This window comes from Salvelinus namaycush, chromosome 7, assembly GCF_016432855.1.
Source record: "Salvelinus namaycush isolate Seneca chromosome 7, SaNama_1.0, whole genome shotgun sequence".
Lineage (NCBI taxonomy): Eukaryota > Metazoa > Chordata > Actinopteri > Salmoniformes > Salmonidae > Salvelinus > Salvelinus namaycush.
Window position 1 is genome coordinate 10,262,240 of NC_052313.1, and position 6,597 is coordinate 10,268,836.

General features: G+C 43.2%; 1 protein-coding gene across 1 annotated transcript; it reads right to left on the reverse strand.

Annotated features, from left to right (window-relative positions):
• Window positions 1-201: 201 nt before the first annotated feature.
• On the reverse strand, window positions 202-2,348 carry LOC120050310 (putative protein TPRXL). The gene is made up of 5 exons (XM_038996890.1): window positions 2,158-2,348; window positions 1,593-1,707; window positions 1,359-1,433; window positions 1,005-1,079; window positions 202-908 (listed from the first exon to the last, which is right to left on the reverse strand). Exons 1-5 carry the CDS (start codon window positions 2,231-2,233, stop codon window positions 548-550), a joined length of 702 nt encoding a protein of 233 aa, XP_038852818.1. The 5' UTR covers window positions 2,234-2,348; the 3' UTR covers window positions 202-547.
• Window positions 2,349-6,597: the final 4,249 nt, after the last annotated feature.

Here is a 6,597-nt window from a genome sequence, read left to right on the forward strand (position 1 = left end):
TCAAACAGCTGAAAATACAATATTCTGTTATTGAAATTACATTTCACAGCGGTTTAGATGGTACAATGATTCTCTACACTCTACATTGCTTGTTCTGTCATTTAAACTGACATGTTAGAAACCAGGATTTGGTGGAGCGATGTCTGCATATTGCAAATTCTAAATAACGTTGATTGATAGAAAATAAACAAAGTAAATGTATAAGTACTTTAATAAATACATTTATTAATTAACATTGATAACTCATTGACATGATGAATTACAAACAGCCAAATATAAACCTATTCATCTAAACATCAAAAATGTTCTACAAGCCCCCATAAATACTTGAATAAATAAAACAATGAACACATACAATACTGGTCTTAAATATAATACATAAAAACTCTAACAACCCATTGAACATGATTATGGCAACTGAGTTCAAGTATAACTAGATAATCAGACTATGAAAAACATCAATATGAATAAGATATTCAATATGAATATGTAATATGCATATTGGAAGTTTTGAACATCAGCGGAGCTTCAGCCATTGGCAATGATTCTATTGGTTGGATGTTGACTGTTGAGTTGAGGCATTCTTGGTCGATTCCCGATGACGGGGGGAGGAGAAAGAGGGAGGAGAGGAAGAGATAGAGGGAGGAGAGGAAGAGGCAGGGAAAAGAGAGGAGAGGAGATAGGAAGGAGAGGAGGAAAGAGAGGGAGGAGAGGAAGGTACACCTGGAGAAGAGGAGGAAAGAGGGAAAAGAGAGGAGAAAACAGAAAGAGGAGAGGAGGGTAAGAAGGTAGGGGTGGAGGTGAGAGAGGGAGGAGAGGAGGAGGGAGAGGAGGTTAAGGAGGTACTGGTGGAAGTGAGAGAGGGAGGAGAGGAGTTGATGGAGGGTGGAGAGGAGGGTAAGGAGGTACTGGTGGAAGTGAGAGAGGGAGGAGAGGAGGAGGGAGAGGGGGTTAAGGAGGTACTGGTGGAAGTGAGAGAGGGAGGAGAGGAGGTTAAGGAGGTCGTGGTAGGGGTGGAGGTGGAGGTGAGAGAGGTTGGAGAGGAGAGCGAGAGAAATGTTGAGCTCAGACGGGCCATTCTAGAAAGGAACAAATTACAATCAGTTTCATTTTCTCTTTTGTTCTTTCATGTGTGTGTATGTGTGTATGTGTGTTTATGTGTGTTTATGTGTGTATATGTATGTGTGTGTATGTGTGTTTATGTGTGTGTATGTGTGTATGTGTGTGTATGTGTGTTTATGTGTGTGTGTATGTGTGTGTATGTGTGTGTGTGTATATGTGTGTTTATGTGTGTGTATGTGTGTGTTTACGTGTGTTTATGTGTGTGTATGTGTGTGTATGTGTGATTTTTAACTTACTCAAACTGCTGAATCTTTCTGCGTACCCAGGGTTGTTTATGGTAACTACAGAACAGACCCTTCTCCGTCTCAAAGCTGCAGGAGAAACACAGTGTTAACACTGAAACTGAATGGGTTTCACACAACATGTCTGGGGGGATTGACACAACATGGCCACTACATACTGTAAAGCACTTTGTGACAACATATGAGACTGGATAAACCTAAATGAAATAAAGACTAAAAGTTCCTTACATGACGGCCCGTACACAAGGAGCATTATAGTTCTGAATCCAGTAGCCTGTGATGGGATCGGTCACCTCTGTCCTAGACACTGTCCTACAGCACGACACCAGCTTCTCTCCATCTACTGAGGAGGGAGAAGAGTTTACATATGTTCAAACGAATCCTCTTGATCTGGCAATCACTTCAAAAACCATGTACCCTGTTACATCCCAGCTCTAATTCCCTAACACTCACTCCCTTCCCCTTACCTGTCCCAGTCCAGCCCAGCTCTAACACTCACTTTCATCCCCTTACCTGTCCCAGTCCAGCTCAGCTCTAACACACACTCACTTTCATCCCCTTACCTGTCCCAGTACAGCCCAGCTCTAACACACACTCACTTCCCCTTACCTGTCCCAGTCCAGCCCAGCTCTAACACACACTCCCTTCCCCTTACCTGTCCCAGTACAGCCCAGCTCTAACACACACTCACTTCCCCTTACCTGTCCCAGTCCAGCCCAGCTCTAACACACACTCACTTCCCCTTACCTGTCCCAGTCCAGCCCAGCTCTAACACACACTCCCTTCCACTTACCTGTCCCAGTACAGCCCAGTGCTGCTATGACGACGGCTAATGTCCAGATCTTCACCAGAGTTCCACAGGTCACCATTTTTACCCTAAATGTCAGAGACTCAAATGGTACAATAAAAGTTCAATAAATAGATAAATCAACTCTCTCTCTTCTCTGCAGGCTGCTCAGCTCAGGGTCAAGTCTGTTGTGTCCGTCTTCACCAGGGTTGAGCGTACTTAAGGCCTGAAAAGCAGAAGTGTCACCTCCGGTTCAGTCATTACTCCACTCTCATCTATTTATTTTGTGAATGACAGACTACGGGGGTTTCTGCTGTATCACCGCAGGTCGTTGACCAACAGGAAACACTTTCATCAGTGTTATCGGACCAGACAAATTAGACTTTCCCAGAATGCCTTACAGAAGATCAGAAAGCAGACAGAGGGTTTAGCCTATTGTCTGAGCTACATGTCCTCTGATTAAGGCTTTACTAATGAAACACATCAGCTTGTCGGGAAAAAATAATATGTGGAACATTTGGTGATTTTTTGTTTTGTTTCCAATATTGAGTGCTCCTACTTTTTCCTTTGTCAGTTGACTTTAGGGGGGGGGGGGTTCGGGTGGTGACATCATGGCGAACCCACCTCAGTGACACATGGTGAGTCACAACCTTGATCTTTGTGCAGCATTGTGTTTTACGCTGCCAGATCAGTCTAACACAGGGGGTGGCCGACCCTGATCGCGGAGAGCTACGGCGTTTGCAGCCTCCACTTATGCACATGATTACACTAATGAACCAATCATTAGCCTTCTTAGGCCGCGGGCCATAGGAGAGACAAAAAAAATACATCATTTCACATCTTGTGATTTTTTTGTCATGTCATGTGCTATTATTGGAAATCTAATGGTGACCATTCCAATTGGTACCACAACCGTTTGTGGTCAAGATCAGAATAAACCTGGCTTCCTTCCTGCTGACTCAACACTCTCTATCTCCCTGGGAAAGAGGAAGGAACCAATTCTAACACACACACACAGAGAATGTCCCGTTATCATGCTTTTACTAGCATCTGACACTGAGAGGAGAAGGGCTACAGGAAGAATAGATCATGTGTTTGCCTGTCTGACTGACTGACTCATGCAGAAAAGTTCAGAATATGCAATATAATTATAACAGTTTCGGTCAATAGTCCTTTATGTGCTTCTTTTCTAACCTAATGGAGGTCTCTGGACCAAAACACTGGTTCAACTAAAACAGCGTTCTCTGTAAGTTGAGGGGGTCGCTAGCAGTAGTGGCTAAGGGCCAGTAGGGGCCAGGGGAATGGGCATCCTTGGTAGAAAGGATGTGCAGTGACATCACCATAACCTTTGACTGTATTCAGCCTTTACATCTCATCACCATGGAGATACTCAAACAGGTCTTGTGTTCTCTGATTGTGTTTAATTGTAAAGTCATTTGAGCTTTGAGAGAATTAAAGGTTTTATACAAATAATGTTTTTAATTTATTACAGCATAAAAAATAGCATAAAAACAGCAAAAAAAATGGAAATAAATAAATAGGAATGCCTTAAAAACATCTAAATTAATAGATAATATCAATGAGTAGAAAACATTAATGCAGGAATGAAGTATAAATAAATAATGAAGTAAAGAGAGCTTGAAATACTCAGTCACAGCAGGAGGAACATCTTCATCTTCACTAACTTCTTATTATCTTAGTTCTGTAGTTCCCGAGAAAGAGAGTCTGCTGAACCTGAACCCCCTTCTTCTGGTGGTGGTGATGATGATGATGGTCTAGAGTCATGGTTTGATGATATTTTGATCAGTTGGAAACACTTTATTCCTCTCTGTGTGGAGAGAGAGACAGAGACAGAGACAGAGACGGAACCCTTCTCTCTCTCTCTCTCTCTCTCTCTCTCTCTCTCTCTCTCTCTCTGTCTGTCTGTCTGTCTGTCTGTCTGTCTGTCTGTCTGTCTGTCTGTCTGTCTGTCTGTCTGTCTGTCTGTCTGTCTGTCTGTCTGTCTGTCTGTCTGTCTGTCTGTCTGTCTGTCTGTCTGTCTGTCTGTCTGTCTGTCTGTCTGTCTGTCTGTCTGTCTGTCTGTCTGTCTGTCTTCAGGATTGGGCTAGTTTGTTCTGAAGGTTGTAGAGTTTATGGTGTAGGATTTAGGGTATGCTGTGTAGGGGTTGACTCTGACCTGTTCCAGTGACGCTAGCTCAGCAGTGAGCCATTTGGCCTGGGTGTTGATGCACTTAATCCTCCCCCTACTGGTGAAACTGAAGAAGTACAGAAAGAGAGAGGGAGAGAGGTAGAGACAGAGCTGTATTTCCTATTACACTGTGACAAATACTCAGACCTAAGAGAATCTTTCTTTCCCAAAAGTATCATTCAGTGCAAAGAATTTGGAACTATAAAAGGTGAAGAAAAAAATTGAATATTTATTGGTTGAAAAGCCTAAATGTGGGGCAGCCAGTGAAAAGTACAATGTAATATCAATAATGTTTCCCATTTGGATTTGTTTTGGCTTTCATACCATGTCATGTGTCTTCTCAGTTACGTTGACACTGGTCTACTACTATTGCTTTAATGTATTATTATTCTCATTAATATTGTTGTTGTAGTTGCTGGTAATCACATTTCCACTACAACTATTATTATTGCTGTTGGTCCCACCATTTTTTGTTATGTGTATACTTTGACAATGTAAGTAATTTAACTTGCCATGTCAATAAAGTCTACTGAATTTAATTGAATTGAGAGAGAGAGAGCGAGAGATACAGAGACGTGGAGAGAGGGAGAGACGGGGAGAGAGAGAGAGAGAGAGAGAGAGAGAGAGAGAGAGAGAGAGAGAGAGATACAGAGACGTGGAGAGAGGGAGAGACGGGGAGAGAGAGAGAGAGAGAGAGAGAGAGAGAGAGAAAGAGAGAGAGAAGGGGAGAGAGAGAGAGAAAGAAAGGGAGAGAGAGGGGTGGACAGGAGAGAGGGAGAGAGAGAAGGGGAGAGAGAGAAGGGGAGAGAGAAAGAAAGGGAGAGAGAAAGAGAGAGAGATAGAGAGAGGGGGTGGACAGGAGAGAGGGAGAGAGAGAGATGATAAAACAAATGTTTTTTGTCTTTTTAGTCTAAGGTTGTAAATACAAATATTTGCCTGTGACTCTGGGACTATGACTGTGTGTCTGTGTGTGTGTGATTTTGTGTGTGTGTGTGTTCTTACATGTACAGTGGGGCAAAAAAGTATTTAGTCAGCCACCAGTTGTGCAAGTTCTCCCACTTAAAAAGATGAGAGAGGCCTGTAATTTTCATCATAGGTACACTTCAACTATGACAGACAAAATGAGAGAAAAAAATGTATTTGCAAATTATGGTGGAAAATAAGTATTTGGTCAATAACAAAAGTTTATCTCAATACTTTCAATACTTTGTTATATTGGCAATGACAGAGGTCAAACGTTTTCTGTAAGTCTTCACAAGGTTTTCACACACTGTTGCTGGTATTTTGGCCCATTCCTCCATGCAGATCTCCTCTAGAGCAGTGATGTTTTGGGGCTGTTGCTGGGCAACACGGACTTTCAACTCCCTCCAAAGATTTTCTATGGGGTTGAGATCTGGAGACTGGCTAGGCCACTCCAGGACCTTGAAATGCTTCTTACGAAGCCACTCCTTCGTTACCCGGGCGGTGTGTTTCGGATCATTGTCATGCTGAAAGACCCAGCCACGTTTCATCTTCAATGCCCTTGCTGATGGAAGGAGGTTTTCACTCAAAATCTCACGATACATGGCCCCATTCATTCTGTCCTTTACACGGATCAGTCGTCCTGGTCCCTTTGCAGAAAAACAGCCCCAAAGCATGATGTTTCCACCCCCATGCTTCACAGTAGGTATGGTGTTCTTTGGATGCAACTCAGCATTCTTTGTCCTCCAAACACGACGAGTTGAGTTTTTACCAAAAAGTTATATTTTGGTTTCATCTGACATTCTCCCAATCTTCTTCTGGATCATCCAAATGCTCTCTAGCAAACTTCAGACGGGCCTGGAAATGTACTGGCTTAAGCAGGGGCACACGTCTGGCACTGCAGGATTTGAGTCCCTGGCGGCGTAGTGTGTTACTGATGGTAGGCTTTGTTACTTTGGTCCCAGCTCTCTGCAGGTCATTCACTAGGTCCCCCCGGGTGGTTCTGGGATTTTTGCTCACCGTTCTTGTGATCATTTTGACCCCACGGGGTGAGATCTTGCGTGGAGCCCCAGATCGAGGGAGATTATCAGTGGTCTTGTATGTCTTCCATTTCCTAATAATTGCTCCCACAGTTGATTTCTTCAAACCAAGCTGCTTACCTATTGCAGATTCAGTCTTCCCAGCCTGGTGCAGGTCTACAATTTTGTTTCTGGTGTCCTTTGACAGCTCTTTGGTCTTGGCCATAGTGGAGTTTGGAGTGTGACTGTTTGAGGTTGTGGACAGGTGTCTTTTATACT